General features: G+C 42.3%; 2 protein-coding genes across 4 annotated transcripts; one reads left to right on the plus strand and one right to left on the minus strand.

Moving 5' to 3' along the window:
- Positions 1–1,908: 1,908 nt before the first annotated feature.
- wash1 (WAS protein family homolog 1) lies at positions 1,909–10,166 on the plus strand. 2 transcript variants are annotated; one of them, XM_026999586.3, is made up of 11 exons: positions 1,909–2,041; positions 2,649–2,789; positions 6,081–6,192; positions 6,601–6,747; positions 7,021–7,157; positions 7,256–7,391; positions 7,540–7,747; positions 7,901–8,071; positions 8,199–8,357; positions 8,973–9,041; positions 9,143–10,166. In XM_026999586.3, the coding sequence occupies exons 2-11, from the start codon at positions 2,650–2,652 to the stop codon at positions 9,289–9,291; spliced, it is 1,428 nt and encodes a 475-aa protein (XP_026855387.1). In that variant the 5' UTR covers positions 1,909–2,041; position 2,649; the 3' UTR covers positions 9,292–10,166. The 2 variants fall into 2 exon arrangements, with proteins under 2 accessions (XP_026855387.1, XP_026855385.1); XM_026999584.3 differs by lacking the exon at positions 1,909–2,041 and adding an exon at positions 2,048–2,190.
- Positions 10,155–19,370, minus strand: ddx11 (DEAD/H (Asp-Glu-Ala-Asp/His) box helicase 11). 2 transcript variants are annotated; one of them, XM_035525739.2, is made up of 26 exons: positions 18,945–19,369; positions 18,576–18,824; positions 18,360–18,446; positions 18,065–18,210; positions 16,416–16,473; positions 16,031–16,138; positions 15,543–15,630; positions 15,244–15,449; positions 14,894–15,046; positions 14,671–14,717; positions 13,862–13,941; positions 13,643–13,684; positions 13,327–13,394; positions 13,171–13,209; positions 12,956–13,082; positions 12,710–12,838; positions 12,518–12,630; positions 12,337–12,409; positions 12,155–12,258; positions 11,765–11,914; positions 11,569–11,637; positions 11,350–11,450; positions 11,169–11,253; positions 10,986–11,061; positions 10,751–10,905; positions 10,155–10,519 (listed from the first exon to the last, which is right to left on the minus strand). In XM_035525739.2, exons 1-26 carry the CDS (start codon positions 19,077–19,079, stop codon positions 10,484–10,486), a joined length of 2,724 nt encoding a protein of 907 aa, XP_035381632.1. In that variant the 5' UTR covers positions 19,080–19,369; the 3' UTR covers positions 10,155–10,483. The 2 variants fall into 2 exon arrangements, with proteins under 2 accessions (XP_035381632.1, XP_081572097.1); XM_081715971.1 differs by having other exon boundaries at positions 12,710–13,082; positions 18,945–19,370.
- Positions 19,371–19,416: the final 46 nt, after the last annotated feature.

Consider the following 19,416-nt stretch of genomic DNA (forward strand, 5'->3'; position numbering starts at 1 on the left):
TGCCCAGCCCTCTAAGATTGTCACACCCAGATCATCCCACTCCAGGGAAACTCCCCAACTAACCAAATTACCATCACCTGAGTCCTGAAGTACTACACCTGCTGCCTTTATAACTCTCTCCACGTATATAGACTCCCCTCTCCCTAACACCCTTGCAAAGTATTGCCATCTCTTGATGCATACCGTGTATGTTTCTCTTCTCTTGGTCTTCCTGGTTATCGATCTCTGTTTCTCCCTCAGACTATGCCTCACTCTTAGTCCCTTGGTACCTTCTGTATTCTGCCTACTGGTTCTGACCCAGGATTAGAAAAACTACTCTCTGCCTAGCGATTTCCCTGTTACAAAGGCCGAACATGCCATGGTCTCATCCAGTCCTTCCTGCGTAGTTTTTCTGTGCCAAGAAAGCAATAAAAGCTTCTGTATTATGATCCGAACAACCCTGTATCCTAGTATTCATTACAATATTTGGCTGCGGCTGCTTTCCTAGTGGCTTCTTCATGGTTTATATTTGCCTGTGGGATACCAAGGTATTTGTAGCTGCCCTCAACATCTGCTACATTGCCTTCTGGTAGTACGATTCCCTCAGTTTGCTCTCCTTGTAACCATCAGACCACACATATCCAATCTGAATGACATTCCGATGTCGTTATTGTATATCCTGGTGACATGGGTTAGTGAGTCGATGTCGTCTTCACTTCTGGCATACAGCTTAATGTCATCAATGTAGAGAAGGTGGCTGACTGTTGCTCCATTTCATAGCCGGTATCCATAGGTACTTTTGGAGAAGATTTCACTGAGGGGGTTCAAGCGTATGCTGAATAGCAGTGGGGACAGGGTATCTCCTTGGTAAATCCCACACTTGATGGTCACTCATGGTATTGGTCTTGTAGTCAATCTAGATGGTTAACAGGTTGATCTGTCTGATCTTACAGTCTCGTGTGATGTTCTTGCCAATGCCTTTTTCTAGGCCCTGCTCATGTATTAAACCATGTTATCTGCAATGATGCCTGACAGGATCTTCCATGTTGTGCATAGGCTGGTTATTAGTCAGTAGTTAGATGGAACTGCCCCTTTCTAGGAGTCCTTCAGGATCAGGACTGTCCAGCCTTTGGTCAATCATTCAGGGTGGCTTCCATCCATTAGAAGCTAGATCATTTGTACTGCCTGGAGCAGCCTTCATCGTTGAGAGCCTTTCTTGGACATCTGCTAACATGGTGGTTGCTGGGTCCTTTTCAGGGAGGTTGCTGAGGTCAATAATATATGTGTGTGTATATAATAATGTGTGTGTGTGTGTGTGTGTGTGTGTGTGTGTGTGTGTGTGTGTGTGTGTGTGTGTGTGTGTGTGTGTATATGTGCATATATATATATATATATATATATATATATATATATATATATATATATATATATATATAAAATCTCCTCCTAAGACCAATTCGGAAGTACTGCTGATAAAGGACCTCTGTTCGAAACAACTAAATATTTCCCTCTCAATCAAGTAATATTTCTATTTCTGTCTGTTTTAGAAAGCCACGTTATTCAATAGTTATAGGTCTAGCTATATTTAGTCACTGCACGCTCTCTGATTGTTTAAAAAATAATTTTCTAAAATCGTTTTTTCTATTTGAAAATAGATACCTCAGTTCTGTGTAAAAAAAAAAAAGAAAAAGAAAAAGAAAGAAAGAAAAGAAAATTCATAGACTACACAGTGATAACCACATAGACGAAGGGAACATTCTGTATAACGGTGATATTAAACACCTTTTAGTCCGGCAGACTTAATTCAATTAATTGGATTCAGTTCTCTAGCCCACACACTTGGTCAGTTGCTTCTGGGAATGGAGCTGATTAACTTCACGACTCACGTTGCGCTCTACACGCTTAAACACGGGAACAAAACGCATCCGCCGACGGGTTCCCGAATCACGTGACTGTGCAATACGGAAGTTTTGATCTCGAAGACTTAGGCAGCAGACCTCTCTATGGTACAAGGGAAGAAATCTTTGTTTCATCTGTTTAGCCCCGTTGTATAGATAGTCAGGTAAATTGTTTTTTTTTCCCCACTGCGTTTAAAATTCATGTATAATTTCGCTTTTTGGTGGTGTCTCCATTGGTTTCATGAGGTGGCTATGCTCCAGTTGCTCATCTGGCCTGCTTTAGCGACCATTTGCTGCTGGAAATGTTAACCGGGTAGGTTAACAGTTGTTTGTGGAGTATAGCTGGCATTTTCACATGAAAATAAATATGTGCTTCAGATAGTGGGACCGCTGAAAGGCTCGTCGTGTGATTCTTATCTGGAATGGCGCGCTGATCATTTGTGCTTTTTGGCTCGCAAATTAGCCATATATAGCTAGCTATGCGATATTTTCAAAAGGGAGTCACAGATGTTGCTTATAAAGAGAAAGGATCCCATTAACGGTAAAATTCAGCAATGGGTAAACTTATGTGGACGAGATTTAAAAAAAAAAAAAACTAGAATAGACTGTCAGAAACGAGCTGACGGTTAATTTTTATGCATGCGGGTTTAGCTGCGGATTTTTGGGTTTGAATCTGTAATGTTTTGCGTGAGTGCTATATAGCTATAGATTTTCTCGTGTTCACATATTAACCCGTTAATTCAGCGAATGCTGCTTTTGTGTGATATGTAGGATGACCCAGAAGCATCACTTGGAGGGGCAGGTGTATTCTGTCCCATTGATTCAGCAGGACCTGAGGAGGGAAGAGGCTGTACACCAAATCACCGATGCTCTGCTGTACCTGGAAAACATATCAACCGACATCTTCAACAGGTAAACCTATGCCAAATCAAGCCATATAGTTAAAAGTGCAGACTTCTGCAAGGGACCTCTTTACAGGCTAGAGTAGAAGTCCATGCTGGAGCTGGTATCTCTATCAGGTACATAAAGGTTCTGAGTGCATCATCCAAGCACACCAGAAGTCTACACCACAACAGAGACTTGGGGAAAGACATATTGGTTTGATTGAATGTTGACATTCATTGTTTTGGGTGCTGTGTAAGTGGGGAATGAGAGATTAGTGAAAATTATATTCATAAGATTTGCAATCAAAGTTAATAAAAACAAAATAAAATTTCAGTGACATTAGGAAATACTTATCTTAGCTGTGACATCCATATACAGTGGAACTGTGCCTTAAGGGTAAGCCCTCAAGAGAGAGAAATATTGTTTTTGAAAATGTTCAATTATCACATATTAAATTATTCAAATATTGTCTTTGAATGGTGTTAAAATGCAACAGTAACTGTCTTAAAATAATGTTTAGGTAAGACTTTTTGTTTTTAAGAGTTTTTTGTTGATCATTCTGAAGCTCTGCTTCTTAATTAGACAGTATTGTGATGGGATCAAAGTAATGTAGAATGATTTTTCATTATCAAATGATTTTTCATTATCAAATACCAGAATGCAAAGGTGAAGTCAAAATTTGAAGGGCAAGTTAAGAATGCAGGTGGTCAATTCCACTGATAAAGGAAAAATGCCAAAATGGATATGTAGAAATATTTCTAAATGTATGAAATGGTGCTATCAGTGCAGCCAATGGCGCATGCTCAGAGCCCACCATAGAACAGCGCCTTCTCATCATCACGGAGAGTGACGTGAGGTTAAAAGGGTGAATACCAGGAAGGCGATGGGAGCAGACGGTATCTGCGGGAAAGTCCTCAAAGCCTGCGTAGACCAGCTAGCCCCGGTATTCACCGACATCTTCAATCTCTCCCTGACGCTCGGTATCGTCCCGTCCAGCTTCAAGCGATCCACCATCGTCCCCGTCCCAAAGAAACCTCGACCCTCTGGCCTGAATGACTACTGCCCTGTTGCCCTCACATCAGTCGTGATGAAGTGCTTTGAAAAGCGAGTCAGAGACTTCATCACCTCTTCACTGCCAGCCTCCATGGACCCACTGCAGTTTGTATACCGCCACAACCGCTCCACTGATGACTGTTCCACACCACACCTGGACAAAGGGAGGGGTAATTATGGTAAAATGCTGTTTGTCGACTACAGTTCAGCATTTAACACTATCATCCCCTCCCTACTCACTACTAAGTTGGAGGATCTAGGACTGCATACATCCCTGTGCGACTGGATCTCCAACTTCCTAACAGACAGACCACAATCAGTACGGGTGGGCAACTGCGCCTCATCCACCCTCACCCTCAGCACTGGAGCTCCTCAGGGTTGTGTCCTAAGCCCCCTGCTCTACTCACTGTACACCTACGACTGCACAGCCACTTCCAGCTCCACCATCATTGTCGATACCGTCAGCATGGGCCTGATCTTGGACAATGATGAGAGGGCCTACCTGGAGGAGATTAAACGCCTGGAAAACTGGTGCCATGGAAATAATCTCCTCCTAAACGTCAGTAAGACAAAGGAGCTGATCGTGGATTGCAGCAAGAAGCAGGAGCGGCACTACCAACCTGTGAGGATCAATGGAACCACGGTGGAGAGAGAAGATAGTTTGAGGTACCTTGGTGTTCACATCTCGCAGGACCTGTGCTGGTCCCGCCATACCAACTCCCTGGCAAAGAAGGCTCGTCAGCGTCTTTACCACCTAAGATGCCTAAGAGACTTCAGATTGCCCTCCAAGGTACTGCAGAGCTACTACACCTGCACAATCGAGAGCATCCTCACGGGGAACATCACAGTCTGGTTTGGGAACAGCACCAAGCAGGACAGACGAGCACTCCAGAGGGTGGTGCGTTTAGCAGACCGCATCACTCATACGGAACTTCCTGACCTGCAGACCATCTATTAGAAGCGGTGCCAGACCAAGGCCAGGAGGTTTGTGAAGGACCCCACCCATCCCAACAATAGGCTTTTCTCACTGTTGAGGTCAGGGAAGCACTTTCGCTCCCTGAGGACCAATACAGAGAGACTGAAGAGGAGCTTCTTCCCACAGGCCATTCGGGCCCTGAATCAGGGCAACTGATAAACTGTGGGGACCACCACCACCATGTGACTGTAAATCTGTAAATTTGTAAACTGGAATTGTACATTGTGTACATACACATCTATTTGTACATTGTGTGTATATATACATATTATACATATACTGTATATACATTGTTATATATTTTTTTGTATTTTTGTGTGTATACATATATAATTTCTTTATGCATCCCTGTTTCTTTCCTCACTTTGGACAGCACACAAAACCATTTCACTGTGAGTTATACTATATATGACTATGTATGTGACAAATAAACCGAACTTGAACAGTTCATATAGTTTATAAAATGTTGTATGGACTTTTACAGTTACTCTTAAGCATAACGTGTGTTCATGAGGATTACATTTAAATTAATCAAGATCAATTCACAGGTTTCCTATGTCAGTGGATTAGCCTGTTCTTTACCATTTAGTGTTATTCTGTGGTTTTCTTTTTTTTTATTCAGTTCACTATCTTTCCGTAAGGTCAAATAGTTGATTTTCCTTGCATGTTTCTTCATTAATATTTGAAGGAGCTGCTTCAAAGCTAATATTTGTTAGTTTTGTGAACTAATAAATAATGGTAAATGTATTAAAAAGCATAATAAATAACAAATATAACTACTCCAGGTGTGAGGGGAAATGTTGGGAGGTGGGGGGGGTTAAGGAAATGGCAGATGCGTGATATGCATAATTACCGTGTGTGTGGGCTTTTTGTTTTTTCATCTGCATGTGCGAGTCTGTCTGTAAGCGTGCTCAGATATGCTAATATAAGCTCCAGTACCACGGACTAAAAAACCATCTGGTGTTACCATGACAACATGGTGGAAGAAAGACCAGGGAACATGTTTGTGTGTGTGTGTGTAGGGAGAGAGATGCTGGTTTTCTGGGTCATCTCCATTAGGAGGTATTCGCATTTGGTTTTTTTTTCATTCCTTATTCTGGTCCTTTTTCTAGATAGCAGAGAGTCGTGAAAGCTACATGTGCGCGCCTGAGCCTTCATGCCTGTATTGCACACTAACTGATCGCTGAAAGCATGACTGGATAATCTTTGTGCCATGTCAAGGTGCATGGAAAAATCACAACAGCAATGTTTTCATTCACCAGTACACACACACAGCTTTGCTTTTGCAGGGTATCTCAAAGTGTGGAAAGGAACCGCTCTCACCTCCAGGCTGTCGCAGACCGCATCAAACTAGCTCAAGCCAGAGTTCAGAAGATCAAAGGAAGCAAGAAGGCCACCAAGGTGATGCACACACCTTGCACACATACAAATACACACGGTCACCCCACACTCTTGCAGTCTCTGTTATGGTTGCCAATCTATAATACCATCATGGTATATGGGCAGTGGCAGCTCATTCTGTTAAGGTACTTGACTCGTAATGGGAAGGTTACTGGTTCAAGCCCCACCACTGCCAAGTTGCCACTGTTGGGGCCCTGAGCAAGGCACTTAACCCTCAATTGCGCAAGTTGCTCAGTCATAATTGTAAGTTGCTTTGGATAAAAGCATTGACTAAATGCCGTAAATGTAAATATGGAACACACACAAAGGCAAATTACCTGCCCAAGAGAAAAATCATAAGTGTGCTAAGGAAATAATTGTGCCCCAGAGAGGTGCTTGTTTTAATTCAAATTGTACATTTATGTTTAGGTGTTTTCCAGTGCTAAGTACCCTGCTCCAGAAAAACTGCAGGACTACTCCTCCATATTTATGGGTGCTATCGACCCAGTGTCTCAAAAGCGACCTCGCTACAAAGTTCAAGCCAAGCTCCGCCCCTTGGATGACAAGGCTTTGCAGGTGCGCAGCAGCATCATCCTCTGTTCACTGTTTTTTTGTTTTGTTTTTTTTGTTTTTTTTGCTTTGTTCCCTTTTGTCCCTCACTCTTTCACTCTGTTACTCATTCACTGCCTTCCTCCCTATTCTGGTTGCTTTAAAGGTTTTGGTTCACACACACAAACACAATTGGGCCCTGTGGTTTACTGTCACTAAGGTGTAAAGCTGAGACCACTTACTTTTGGTTTGTTTACATGGGCTTTTAAAGGCTTCTCTATATGCATGATTGTTTCGTAGGAGAAGCTGATGTATTTCCCAGTGTGTGTGAACACTAAGAAGCGTTCTGACGATGAGACGGAGGAGGGGCTGGGGAGTCTGCCCAGGAACATCAGCTCCATCAGCTCCTTACTACTGTTCAACACTACTGAGAACCTGTAAGCCCCTCCCGACATACACACAGATGCACACCACCATGAAGGCCCACTCCAATGAAGGCCCACTCCTACATTTCTGTCTGGGATTTCGTGTGCAGGTATAAGAAATATGTGTTCCTGGATCCCCTGGCTGGAGCGATCACTAAAACTCACACCGCACTAGAAACAGAGAAGGAAGAAAAGCCATTCGATGCACCGCTCTCCATCACTAAGAGAGAGCAGCTGGAGAGACAGGTGAGGCTCAGGCTGTGAGATGAAAAAGGTTGTCTAAAAGTGCCAGGAAAATATCTTATGAAAGGTATGACTGTTTGTGATAAATGTGCTAATATATTTCAGTAACGTATTTGCATGTTTTCTGTCCCCACGTCTCTGTGTCTGTCAGACTGCAGAGAATTATTTCTATGTGCCAGATCTGGGTCAGGTGCCAGAGATTGACGTGCCCTCATACTTGCCTGACCTTCCTGGCATCGCAGATGACCTCATGTACAGTGCTGACCTGGGTCCAGGGTTCGCACCCTCTGTTCCTGCCAACACAGCCATCCCAGAGCTCCCTTCCTTTGGCACAGACCACGAAGAACCCAACGGACATGGTGAGAGCCAAGCCAAATTATTTGTATGCACAACCAGCATCAAGACCTTGGTTCCAGTCTGCTAGCAGTTTCTGTCATCACATCTCTGTGTGCTGAGTCACAATTAATGTAACACACATTTGTGGCATTTATTTTTTCTCCTCTGTATTTCAGGCTCCCAGTTTAGAACAGAGGCTCCTCCCCCACCTCCTCCACCCCCACCTCCTCCTCCTCCTCCTCCTCCTCCTCCTGGGACTCCTCCTGCTCCACCTCCTCCTCCACCTCTTCCTGAATTTACAGATAACACAGGGGCTGGAGACGCAGCCAGTAAAGCCCATCCCACAGGTGTGACACTTTAGCAGCAAACTGGAGTTAAAGAAATGTCCTCGTTTAAGGTGCTGTTTTAATGTTTGAATGACAATACATCAGCACTGGACGTGCCTGTTGCTATATAAGCCTTCTTGTGTGTTAGGTGCAGTGAAGGGTGCACCTGCAGAGGTGTTGCAGCCATCAGATGGACGAGCTAGCCTGCTCGAGTCAATCCGAAACGCCGGCGGCATTGGCAAAGCCAAGCTACGGAATGTTAAAGAACGCAAGATGGAGAAGAAGAAGCAGAAGGAACAAGAACAGGGTGAGTGTTACGCACTCTAAGCACTTACTGGACAAAACAAGACACTCACCACAGAAATGACCATTACGGCACAGGTCATGCGTTAATGTAGACCGTGGAGTCCTGAAAACAGGTGACTTCTTTTAAATAAGAGGATTGTACTGTAATTTCAGAAACAGATGCATTAAATGAAACGGAGAAGCTAACTCATAAGAAAAATTTAAAAATAATGTCCAGAATGCTATACTAGTGAAAATTGCATAAAATGGACAGGGAGTTTGCTACTGTGCAGTTTTAGAAAGGTCAGGTAATAAATATCACATTCATTGAAGTTGCCTCATTAAGCTCATCTTAATTTGTTGGATTGTGCTTGCATACTGACTAAACTGCTTTTAATGATAAATATTTATGGCATTCAAGATAATTCACTGATCAGTAATAGATCAGTTTACTGCTCTTTGTTTAAAAAGTACCAGATTTTTAAAACAACACTTTTAAATGTACATCTACAATAAAGTGTCATTTGTGCTTTTAAATCCTTACGTTGGTACATTGGTTGTGCACCTGGTGACATATTGATGACGCCTATCTGAGAAAAGCTAACCTCCATATCTAAACTTCCTTCTCCTCCCTCAGTTGGAGCAACAAGAAGTGGTGGCGATTTTATGTCTGATCTCTTCAACAAACTGGCCTTGCGCAGGAAAGGTGAGAGAGCCTCTCTTATTTAGAGAACTTGCAGAAAAGTAGCTATAGGACCCACTCCTGCTGAACGCTTACCCCGTCACTCACTCTGCTGCGATTGGTAGGGATCTCGGGTAAAGGCCCTGCGGGCAGCGACGCCACAGAGGCGCCTGCCAGTTCCGGCGGCGCATTCGCCAGGATGTCTGATGTGATCCCACCCCTTCCTGCACCACAGCAGCCAACCACAGAGGACGACGATGACTGGGAGGCGTAGCCAAATCATGGATCATTGCTCTTTTCTGGTTGGGTGTCATATGAGCCGACTAGAACATTTGTGAACTGAACCTAGGGCTTGAAGTTTTGAAACTGTTGCACTTAAAAGTGTGTTGATCAGCTGGAGCGTCTGGCTCAGCTTGGCCAGCAGTACTTGACAGCAGGAGGCAGTGTTGTATTTGTATAAAAGAGGAATGAAGACAAATGTTAAGATGAAGATGGGCCTACAATGAGACAGCAGGCCAGGTTATCTTGCAGACTTTTTTAAAAGCTGTGTGTATTTTTGTATTTCAAATACCCATTTGTGATGAATTTGTACAAGGTGAGAATGAATAAGACCAATATTATAGGGAGAATATGACTGCTCGTCTGTACTTAGACCGAATGCAGACCATTACCCAGCTTGCACAACTCACACTAAACTCAATTTGTGTAACCAGCAAACTTTTAATTCATCTGTTTGATCCTTATCACACAGGCACAGACACATACTGATAAATCTGTGTGCATATACAGGCTGACTTTGGTTCCTCATAATCTTTTAGATTAGGAAGTGTAGGGATAAAATGGAATATTCAAAAGTGCCAAAGGGGACTGACTGACTGACTGTCTACACATAAAACTACTTAAAGCAGTATTCCTGACAAAGAAAGCAAAATGTGAAATCTCAGCAAGTAGTAAACTTGAGCTTGAGGAGTACTTAAAACATGGCAATAGTGTAACTGCTTTCTTCACCCACCAGTGTTCAGCAGTATTTTAAACCCCTACTAGACACATACCATTTGTGGTTTAGATGCGTTATTTAAATGCAAACCCGTCCTTGTTGAATAGGTCTAAATCACTCCAGAAATAAATGCAAATCTCTTGAGAGTGTCAGTTTGTTTATTGGAGCATGTATGTGCTATAAAGGAACAAACCCAAAATGAACTCAACATTATGCAAAATAAGCTTTAACACTGTCAGTAGAACAATGAGTGAAACACAACATTCCTGAACCGGCACTGTAGAAATGCATCAGCTGAAATAAAAGCCAAACGAAGAATGAGAGGGAAGAACCTGCAGCGATTCATTATTTACATGACTTTTACAGAGTACCACAAGTACATGTCCTTTATATATACACAGTCCTACACACACTCCTGAAAAGCTCTCTCAGGAGAGGGCTGTTGAACTGAGATCTGTTGGTGTTCTGCTTAGATGTGCTGCATCTGCCGCTTCTCCAGGAAAAACTGCAGAATCAGAATGTTCAGAGAAACAGTTTATACTGAAACCATACACACATGTACACCCTGTCAGGCAGATTCAGATGACTACTGACAGAAAAGCTCAGCAAGATAATGTAGGTAGAAATAACACCTCCTTATATATGTTCAATCAGACTTGGCACACTTTCTATTTGACACATGCTTGTGCCTGTGCACGCGCGCGCGCACACACACACACACACACACACACCTTACCCTTCTGATGCTGGCGAATGCAGGGCCGAAACTGCTGTGTGTGTGTGTGCTGGTTCTGATCCACTCTGGAAGCTTCTGCAGAGTGCTGCCACGTGAGTAGCGTCGATCACAGAGCACGATGCAAGCGTAGTCACCACGGTGACGAATCGCTCGCCCTGGGGGGGGAGACACGATACCCTGCTTATCACCATCAATGTATCCAAGCACTAAACACAGGGACCAAGACTCAACACACCTATTGACTGGTTGACAGCCTTCATACACAGGTTTTCCACTAAAGCTTTTCCAGGACTTCTGCCATCCAGATGAGGCTAAGAGAGAGAGAGATGCATTTTCAGGTTTACAATTAATAATTTACTCATACTTGTCTGTATCCTCATTACCATGTTACAAAAAAATTCCTCTTTTGATTCTTCACCATGTGTTTATTTAAGTATGCCATCTTCTCTTGAAGTTCAGGGGACTTAATGTTGGGATATGGCATTCCAACCACCACAATGCACCTGTGTGTACACACACACACAAAATAAAATCTAAAATCTCCAATTTTAAGAGAAGAATTCAGCTTTGATTTACACCTTTGTCAGAATTACACTAACCTTCCCAGGTCATCAGAGAAGTTGATACCTTCACTCATTTTTCCTCCAACCACAGAAAACAGCAGCGCCCCTGACTGGCCACCTCCAGTACTGCATGAACGCTTAAAGGAAAATCATACAAACAGGTGTTTCTGGTATAATCAAGTTATAAAGTTATTTCACACTATTTCAAATATGCACACACTGAAATCACCAATCAACACATGACCAAAAACACACCTGAATACACTTCGTGTACTCAGACAACACCTGCTCCACCTGACTGGCTTTCTTTGGCTCCCGGAAAACCTGAAATGCATGTGAATCAAAACTGAAGGAAATCGGAAAGAAAATGTTAAATGGACTACTTTGACTAACGCTTATCTTAATTACGTAGAGTAAGATGACATGTGGGTCTTCATGTCTTAGCATTTACCTTCTTCTTGGCTGAAAGGCGCTGCAGGACTCCAATGGTCTCCCAGTGTGCCAGTATTCTCCTCTCATAATCGTATGACGGGAAGAAACAGACCACGCCCCCTGGGACCACGTTGCACAGGTTAGACAGAACACGTCCTGTCTCCTCCATCTGACAAACACACAAACACCACAATGCAGTTAACCTCCCACCTAGAGAATAAAAGAATTATGCAGCTGAGATTATTTGGCGCAGTGACAAGTAGGTGGAAATAATTTTCTGGAGAAAACTAATAAAAAATATTAATATTTTAATATTAATATCAGCGAGGATTTGGTATATATATACGTAATATTATAATACTATATGTAATATTTTGTGGTTTTGTCAAATGTCTTGTTTTAGACATACCATCTGTGGAGTTTCTCTAGTCTGGAAGGTAAATTCAAGCTCTTGTCCAGAGGGTCCCACGCAGAGGACTACGGGTAGAATATTTTCTGGAGGGATGACGTGACCTGAAGTACAGAATTTCACAATCATACACAATCAAGAGTTCACCAGATATACTGCAGGCAACACACGTGCTCACGCACCACATGAAAATTCTGCAATACGTTCCTCAGAGACCCCTGCTGACAGTAGAAGTTGCTGCTTAAAATCTGTGACCTGTAAAACAAACATCCATTACTATATGTATATATTAAGTTTTCAATCTCGTGTGTGGAACTCTGAATAATGTGCAATTTGTTTATTTGCTTGTGTGTGTATGCTTACAGGCTGCATGGTTCCCCCAGCGATGATGATGGCCCTGCATTCCTTGACGATTTGCGCAAAATGAACTGCTGGGTTCAGCATGAGAAACTTTACACTACTCTGAGCGAGACATGCTGCAGAGAGAAGGAGAGAGATTCAGCTTTAATGCAATTACAATATGTGGGGGTGTATATGCGCTCATGTGAAAGTCACCTTGTTTTTCCATCACCACTCTCCCATCTTTGTTAGAGTTGGTGAGAGAGAAAAGGAAGCTTTCCACTAGCATCATGGGGGATGCCATTGTATTCCTGTCCTCTACTGCCCCCTGCTGCTCTGGAGGAGCTATGAGATCCATGCAAGAGATGGGTAAAGAAGCAGCTGTTGGTTTAGTATGCAGTATGGAGTGTATGGCTGGGGGAATGTTCATCGTCCAGGCCTTTGGGGGAACATTAACGTTACCTGCAGGCTTGCTCTGGAGAGTCTGAAGAAAGCGGCCTAGTCCGTCAGTTCTGCGATTCTCTTTGTTTATGAAACCCGAGTGTGTGGTCACTCCACTCCCTTCATACTTCTCTACAAATCCACTCAGCTACCCAAGCATGCGCACGCATAAACACACATAGCTCTACAGTAGAGTTCATGTAAATGTAACAGTATGATAATGCCATTGTACTCACCTTCCTGCTGATCATGCTCTTCTCAAAATACCTCTGAACCTTTATCATGTAAAGATCAGGACAGAGTGCAGGGGGGTTACTAAACAAGACCAACAGAGATTCTACAAAAGGCCATGGCTGTGATTTAGAGACTTTTAGAATAAGTATGTGTTGTACCTTGAATAGGTTTATATTGTCTATCTGGGCTCTGAACAGGAAGTCATTGATTGTTAGTAACTCAGTACCTGGGATACAGATATGACAAGACAGATATGATCAAAATAAAATAATATGTCAATAACAAATAAGAAAATATTTATCAACCCTTTAGACTTTTGCGATTTCCACATTACTGGCTCCTAATACCCTAGCTTCATCTGATAGAGGATTTTAGAAATCTTTTTGTAATCCTTCTCAGCATGTCCACTTTTCTTGAGGTCCTCCATAATCTCCTTGTGATTGAACACAACCATGCGTTTGTTTATGTGATTACCTGACTGAGTGCTCTGAGCAACAGGGTTCAGTCCCACTTTCCCTGTGGTCAGAAACCGCAGTTTTAGAAAAGTAATAGGTAACTTCACACACACACACACACACACACACACACACACACACACACACACACACACACACATACACACATACACACATACACATACACATACACACTCACACACTCACACACTCACACACACACACACTCTTAGCTCACCTCCAAGGGTCCGCACCAGTCCTTCAAGCACAAACAAGATCTGTTTGATATACATCAGGTTCTTGGCCTTTAGACGACTCCTGTAACAGATACACTATTACTCTAGCCGTATTCCCTCCAGTACAATATGCAATACACTATAAAAAATATTTTTTCAAACATATGAAAGATTGAACATATGAAAGATTTTTTTAAACATATGAATGCAGCTCCAGGACATTTGTACCACATAGTCAGACTTGCTTTATTAAAGCATCTACCCTGCACATGCACTCTCTGGTTAATACACCCATCTCATAGATGTAGTTAAAGCACACACTTCCAGACTGTAGCTCATCTGTTGTTATGCACAATTCGTGTGGCACGCTCTACCCTGGTCATCATTGGTCAGTTTCTGACCACAAGGTTACTCCTAACAATGTTACTTTGTTGGTATACTGTTCTCTATCGTATCTCAGAAATACTTAAATGAAAGAGGTGTGGTAGTTTATGGGTCTATTAGTCACAGCAGTATTTTTAAGCAGTAGTAACGTTTTTACACATTTTAGTGTCACTGTTAGGGTGAGTCGTCTGCTAAAAACACCCATCCAACAGCACCCTTGTGATAAAAAGCTGATCAACGATTAAGAGTTTGAGGCTGACTAACACAAACTGCACATGGCAACAAACTACAGTTTCTAAAACCTCCAAAGTGTTTCTAATAAGTTAATTTATCTATTTAGGTGGGTGGTGAGGCTCTTTATAAACATGTTCGCATTTTTCTAAAACTCTGTGAAAGTGTGAAATAAATGCAGGACAGATGTGATTACCTGTAGCGCTCGCAGTACTGCATGAGCTGAGAGTAAGCCCTGCAGACCTGAAACGGGCGAAGCAGAACAGAAGCTGAACCCAGTTGAACCATCTGCATTTGTTTGCATCTGCATCTGTGCTGAGCTCATTGCAGGGTCTAGTTTGGTTAGCGTCAAGTATTCAAAGGAAAATGGATCTATATGTACAGCATATCTACGCATATATGCATGCAGATATCTCTACCTGGGCTCCATTGACCTCAGCACTATGTAGCGTGGTAATTGTATCAATCAGGTTGTGTGCCTCATCAATGATGATGATCTGGTCCTTCAGTTTGATCCCTGATGATTTGCGGGTGGCTGCATGCAGCAGAGACTGATAGGGCAACACCACCACCTGAGATGGACAGAAAGAGGTGTGTGTGTGTGTGTGTGTGTATACCTGAGTTACCGGAATTACCAGCTGTGTGCTTTAATAATGGCAAATGTGCGGGTATGGGTTGGTATGTACCAGAGCTGCAGGAATAGCCAGCCGTGTGCTATAATAAGGACAGCGGAGTGTCTCTGTGTGTGTGTGTGTGTGCGCACGTGTACCTGAGCTGCAGGAATAGCCAGCCGTGTGCTGTAATAAGGGCAGGAGTGTGTAGCTCGGCCGTGCTGCACAAGCTGTTCAATGTCACGCACGGTTGCCAGCACGTCATTCCGCATGGACATCAGCTTCTCGTAGGCAGAGAAGGCACACGTTACCGTGTGACCCCGGCGACTCCGCTTCGGCTCCCATTCTGACTTGTTCTTCTTATCTGGGGTCAAAGGTCAGGCCTTTTAATGACAGTAGAAGATATAGCAGTTATGCTCTGTGTGTGTGGGTGGGGTTGTGTGTGTGTGTGTCTGACCATGTTTATTTTTCTGCAGCTCCGTACAGCGATCATTGATCAGCTGCAGACTCCCCAGCCGTGCTACATCTGGATTAATGCACAAATTCTAAAGAAACGAGCAAACAACACCCATTAGTGTAAATCAGAATTTCATACAAAGAAATTCGTGCATACAAACAGCTGAAAGAAATTTGTTCTATTACTCCACTCTCCTCCATGAACATACATGTGCTATTTTTTGTGATAACGACTGTGTGTTCAGATTCATTACATAGTTCAAGAGGCAAACCAAATCTTAGTTCATACCACAAGCAACGTTATCGTTTATGACCCATTGTGACCAGGCCCAGTCAATGGTGAATGCCCTTGAATGTTTCATTTCTTATGCACAATTATAATCTTTCATAGCACACCCTTTCACAAGAGGCTACCCACTCAGAAAAGTCATCTCTCGCTCACACACACACACACACACACACGCTCACACGCATGTATGCTTCACACACCTGTCTGGAGCCCAGGCTGACCAGGCTGACTGTGGACCCATACGGACTCCTTTGCACTTCATGCACAAACTGGGCAAGCTGGGAGTGTGTACGGCTGCAGTAATATAACTGACAAGATGCACACACTTGTTTACACATATTACATCATGTGTACCACACACTGGGCCATTCCTATTTTTGTCCACTTAATTTCAGTGAGATGAATATCTGTTAGAACCTGTTTAAAGCCTAAACAAATCACATGTACAAATGTTCTTTTAAGAAACGTCTAAGAAAAATGAATGAATCCAAATATATTTTGGTGCTATTCTCCATTGGTTGTTTGACTCAAATGCAAGTAAAGAAATTTAGAAAAGGCAAACATTGAAAAACATGTAAAACATACTTTAGTGACATGCTCTTCCTCTAGATCATCATCATCATCATCATCATCGTTACATAGCCTAGGAGAAAGACACCATACGCATTTGAGAAATACAACACATGCATATATTATATATGAGTTACATTATATATAAGTGAAGAAGACTCCAGAGTAACTGCAGTGTATTGTAATTAAAGAAGTAGAGATAGTATAAATGTCATTTTGGACAGAGGTCCCTGCTTCTCAAGAAACACTTTGCTTTCACAAGTGAACAACTTCTGAAGGAAATCTAAAAATACCACCGTCTATTATAAACTTCATTCTTATTCTTATTTACAGTACTACTCTTCACATTCCAAGGCCTGCAACAACTCCATTCCTTACTCACAGCTATTGAGACAAGGTTTATTCAATACGATTAATGAGGTTAAAAAGATATTCAAAATTGTAGCAAAGTACACAGTTTCCAGAGAAACAGGACATTTCCGACAGAGGTCCTTCATCAGTTTGTGACGTTCACCCTGTTTTCCTCAGGACTCTCACACATGCAAACAAGATCAGGGCAGTGTGAGTTAGAGTCATGAATACCTTCACATATACTCAAACTAATGTAAAGATCTGTGACATTTATTAATACCAAACACCAAGTGCATGCCAAAACATTCCCTACAAGCAGTATCATTACACTATCAACACAAATAGACAGAACATAACATCACAACAGGTCACACAACACAATTCATATGTCAGCAGTAAAAGTGTTCATAATCAGGGAATAGTGAGCAAGGTAAACCAGGGTGGAGATTCTGCAGTCTCTTTTCCAACTAGAAGGTCACCCAAAGGTCCCCCTTGGTAGAACGGAAAACAAGGTTTGTAAATCCAGCGGCAACTCTGTCAATAGTCAGCAATACCCTGGGGTAAGGAAAAAAGTATAATACCCTTTCAGGTATGCTTCCACCAAGCGAAAGTTATGGGAGAAGATCAACCTGCTACTTTGTGTGTCCAAATTAAAACCAGTGGCTCCTGTGTCTCTATTTCACAGTCAATCCATTTACAATCATCCTCTCAAATGAGCGATCAGTCCCAACTACAATCATGTACTCACAAAAGGGGATGAGCCCTGAACTCGCATACCACACACCCTCCTCACGGGGAATGCGCTCAACAAAAACGCGCACAAAAAAAGGAAAAATGTTGAAAGTACTATATGATACGAGAGAGACATAACGACACTGATCATTTCTATCAGCTTGCACAAAAAGAAAAAAACCGCAGAACCAAAACTTCCTTGAAGGGACGCGCCATAGGTACACTTGAGCCAATGGTAGTAAGACTCAGTGTCTTCAGTAATAGGACATGACATCAAATTACAAACTTCACTGAATGACTAGCTGGGTAGGTCTGGAAAATAGCAAGATGACTAGCTAGCTCTTTTAATCTGACTATATATATATATATAACTGGAAGGTTGCCAGTTCAAACCCCACCACTGCCGGTCCCCTGAGCAAGGCCCTTAACCAGTTGTTCAAGTTGTATTCACTCATAATTGTCCCTTTGGCTAAAATCCTCAGCTAAATGCTGTACATGTATACATTTATACACACACACTCACTCCCATGTGTATATACATGTGTTTATAACAGAAGTGGAGAATAAACAAATGCACACACCTGTTTTTGGGTGCGTTTTCTTCATCACTTTCATAATCTGCAACGATAAAGCCCTCCTCTTCCTCTTCAGGAGACCGATCCTCTGACCCCAGTCCCTGTGTACTACTCAGCTGCAGCAACTTTTCTGTCTCATTGTCATCATTGTTCTACACAGAAAAATAAAATGTTTATAATACACACATGTACATTTGCTTTTAAATGCTCTGAAAAAACACCACAGCTCTCTCTCTCTCTCACACACACACACACACACACACACACACACACACACACACATATAAAGAAAACCTCTGACTTTTCTTTTCATGGAGTATTTAAGATGGGCATTGAGTCTGATCATGTCCAGCATGTCTTCCCTCCGCTTTCGCTTCATCTCCTCATCCTAAGACATGAGAATGCAAAACTACTCAACAAAACATACATACAGTAATGAATACGACGAGGTAAAATAAACCCATTAAAGCAAAAACACAACAACCTGTGGATATTAAGATTTTTTATTATCCCATACCTTTAATTTGTTCACGACCTCTCTTTCTGTTCTTTTCTGCACAAACTCGGAGACCCAGTCTGGTTCTGCACCACCGAACCTCCTCTCGTCATCTGTCTTCTCACATCCATCACCCTTTTCTTCACTTTCTTTTCCAGCCTTTCTTGGTTTCTCTCCTTCCTGCAAAAGCTTAGCAGTTTCCTTTTTCCTCTTCTCCTCAAAGTCTCTCAACCATGTCAAAGCACCGCAAATCAGACTCAAAGACTTTCCCTGGAAAAACAAAAAAACAAAAAAAACAAATAGCGAATGCTTAACGTAAAATACAGAATGTTGGCTGGCTAGATAGCAATATTTATCTACCCAAACCTGCTGGATAGCTGGCTAACTAACCGTTCCGGTGGGACTCTCGAAAATGCCAACTTTTCCCTGATCCAACACCGCGTAGAGAGTTTCCATGAAGCTTTCCTGAATTGGATACGGTTTAAACGGGAATGGAAAACGACCAACGCTGTCTCCTTTCTCCATCGCATACGCTACAGTGTCTGACTTTAATGAAATATAAGCTATAATTAATTTCGGTATAACGCTAGGAAGATAGCTTAACTATTACACACTATACTTCCTAGCTAGGTACGCGTGACAATTGTCTTGATGTGTCAGCCTAAGCACATCAGGATCTAATTGATCTCAAATTACTTAAACTATTTATTATGAACTAATTTGGCTGCAACAATCCCTTTCTGTGAAAGTACTATATGATACGAGAGAGACATAATCACAAACGACACTGATCATTTCTATCAGCTTGCACAAAAAGAAAAAAACCGCAGAACCAAAACTTCCTTGAAGGGACGCGCCATAG

This window comes from Electrophorus electricus, chromosome 6 (genome assembly GCF_041902795.1).
Source record: "Electrophorus electricus isolate QZ-2024a chromosome 6, ASM4190279v1, whole genome shotgun sequence".
In the NCBI taxonomy this organism is placed as follows: Eukaryota; Metazoa; Chordata; class Actinopteri; order Gymnotiformes; family Gymnotidae; genus Electrophorus; species Electrophorus electricus.